Below are 2998 nucleotides of genomic sequence, written 5' to 3'. Positions count from 1 at the left end.
TCTTCGTCCACAGTAACGAGAGACGCACAGACGATCAGACTGAGTTCAGACCAAACTAGCAGCTTCCTCTGAGTGAGTCCAGCTACAGGAGAGAAAAGTGGAAAACTTCAACACTGCTGCTTCAAGCTGCTGACGCTCCACACACTGAATGTGAGTTTGAGCAAAAACACGACTCAAAGGAAGTTTCAGTGAAGTTAGTAGAGGAGGGAGGGGAGCCAGGACTGACTGTACTTCCTGTCTGCTGTTTTCAGCTTCACTCACAGACTCAATGGCTTCCAGATCAGAGGAGGATCTCTGCTGTCCGGTCTGTCAGGAGGTCTTCAGAGATCCTGTTATTCTGTCATGTAGCCACAGCTTCTGTAAAGACTGTCTGAAGAGATGGTGGAGAGAGAGAACAACACACGAGTGTCCAGTTTGTAAGAGAAGATCTTCAAAGTTTGAACCACCTTTAAATCTGGCTTTAAAGAACCTGTGTGAGTCGTTCTTACAGGAGAGAGATCAGAGAGCTTCAGAGGCTCTCTGCAGTCTGCACTCTGAGAAACTCAAACTCTTCTGTCTGGACCATCAGCAGCCAGTGTGTCACATCTGCAGAGACTCAGAAAAACACACCAAGCACAGATTCAGACCCATCGATGAAGCTGCACAACAACACAAGAAGGAACTTCAGGAAACTCTGGAGCCCTTAAAGAAGAAGTTAAAGGTTTACAGACGAGTTCAAGTGAAGTTTGATCAAACAGCAAAACACATTAAGGTCCAGGCCCGACACACAAAGAGGCAGATTAAGGAGCAGTTTAAGAAGCTTCACCAGTTTCTAGCAGAGGAAGAGGAGGCCAGGCTGGCTGCACTGAGGGAGGAAGAGGAGCAGAAGAGTGGGATGATGAAGGAGAAGATGGAGGCTCTGAGCAGAGAGATAGCAGCTCTTTCAGACACAGTCAGAGCCACAGAGGAGGAGCTGAGAGCTGAAGACGTCTCATTCCTGCACAACTACAAGGCTGCAGTGGAAAGAGTCCAGCGCTGCCCCCTGCTGGATGATCCACAGCTGCCCTCAGGAGCTCTGATAGACCAGGCCAAACACCTGGGCAACCTGACCTTCAACATCTGGAACAACATGAAGGACATGGTCTCCTACACTCCTCTCATTCTGGACCCAAACACTGCTCATCCAGAACTCATCCTGTCTGAAGATCTGACCAGTGTGAGAGGAGGAGAGAGGCAGCAGCTTCCTGATAATCCAGAGAGGTTTGATGGATTAATCTGCTCTGTCCTGGGCTCTGAGGGCTTTAACTCAAGGACTCACAGTTGGGATGTTGAAGTTGGAGACAGTACACGGTGGTTCTTGGGTGTGTTAGAAGAGTCTGTGCAGAGGAAGGGAAGCATACTGTCTGGATTATGGTCAATATGGTTCTCTCAAGATAAATACTCAGCACACTCACCATCAGCTGGATTCACTGCTCTCTCAGTAGAGAAGAAGCTCCAGAGGATCAGAGTGAATCTGGACTGGAACAGAGGAAAGCTGTCGTTCTCTGATCCTGATACTAACACACACATACACACCTTCACACACACTTTCACTCACAGGGTGTTTCCATATATTAACACTGATGGTAAAGTGAAGGTGTGTCCGTTGAAGGTGTCAGTGGAGCAGATGAGTTGAGGATGATGATGTTTCTAATGTTGTTTCCTGTCAGTGAATTGAAGCTGTTAAACTGCAGCTGTCCTCCTGCTGCCTCGTTGTTCCAAAGCTCTTTGTTTCTCTTTTAGTTCTCACTGTTTCTTTCTGTTTCTGCTGTCCACCTTTTCACATGGAAAATCATTTCACTGTTTCTCACTGAATGACTCCCCAAACTAGATTTGAAATTCTATCAAGTTTCTAATCATTACAAGTGATTCATGTTTCTATTTGATGTGTGTAAATGGAGATGATTCAGTTTGCTGGGATATGGACTGACATGTGTTGAATGGGAGGAGCAGTTTGTTGTTGTCTTCTTGTCTGTTTATGACAACAATAAATATATTGTTGAAACAATGATTCATGTTTAACTCCATATATGAAATGTTTCTGATCTTTGAATTCTGTTTGATTAAAGACTTTCTTCATGACACAAATGAGATTTCAGTGTATTAATAGAACTAAATAAGCTCAGAGTTGAAAGGCTGGAGTATTATGTACGTGCTTCACTGTCAGTATCTTCAGGGGGATTCAAAGGGAAACATCAAACTGCTGTAATGAGATAAACTAGTTGGGCTGAACACACTTATCTGTAGTTTGTCTCCATCCAGGATCATCAGAATATAATGAACATGTGTGAAGAGCCAAAAAATGCTGCTCTCCTCTCAGCATGATGAGCTCCAGCCTTTGTTAACAGGACAACAGGAAACATGAGACAACTTTCAGAGACAGTAACCAACTGTGGCCACAAGATGGCAGCAGCTGATCTGAGATCCTTTATTGGACAGAACGACTCTGTCACGTCATCAGAGAGACGGCCTTCACTTTGATAGATCTGACGTCATGTCTGCACTGCGATGATGAAAGCTGATAAACACATTGTTATTGATCCATGAAATCACCTCTGTCCTCTCAAGTGTAGCTGTTTACAGAGCTAAAGAAGTCCTTCATCATCAAAACAGACAAACATGGATTTTCTGTATTAAGTGACGTCATCCTCACTCTAACCTCTTACATACATTCTGTTCAGTTTTCCTGCTGTAAGAAATAAACTGTGTGCAAATATAAATGCAGGGAAACATCCATTAATCACAGGTGAGCCGTTTGTTTCTGACTCACATTAAATGAGGCTTCAGGTGTAAATACCTCAGAAGTGTTTGTGAGTTCAGTAGAACCAGACCCAGTCAACCATCATGGCATCCACAGCACAACACAATGCAACAGAAAGGCCTTCATCATCTGCTGAAGCACCTCTGAACCACGACGCTCTCCCTGCATCTAAAAGCTGTTAGTCAGGATGAGATGCTGCTGTGATCGCTCACAGTTTAC

At 44.5% G+C, this 2998-nt stretch overlaps 1 protein-coding gene across 1 annotated transcript; it reads left to right on the top strand.

Annotated features, from left to right (window-relative positions):
* The first annotated feature begins 201 nt into the window (after nt 1–201).
* LOC134615991 (nuclear factor 7, ovary-like) lies at nt 202–2269 on the top strand. The gene has a single exon (XM_063460736.1). The coding sequence runs from the start codon at nt 269–271 to the stop codon at nt 1652–1654; it is 1386 nt and encodes a 461-aa protein (XP_063316806.1). The 5' UTR covers nt 202–268; the 3' UTR covers nt 1655–2269.
* The last annotated feature ends 729 nt before the right edge of the window (nt 2270–2998 follow it).

The sequence above is a fragment of the Pelmatolapia mariae genome, linkage group LG3_W (assembly GCF_036321145.2).
Source record: "Pelmatolapia mariae isolate MD_Pm_ZW linkage group LG3_W, Pm_UMD_F_2, whole genome shotgun sequence".
NCBI lineage: Eukaryota > Metazoa > Chordata > Actinopteri > Cichliformes > Cichlidae > Pelmatolapia > Pelmatolapia mariae.
This window is presented reverse-complemented; position numbering and strand designations above follow the sequence as displayed.

Coding starts and splice junctions, on each gene's coding strand:
- LOC134615991 (XM_063460736.1), top strand. CDS start 269: ATGGCTTCCAGATCAGAGGAGGATCTCTGCTGTCCGGTCTGTCAGGAG.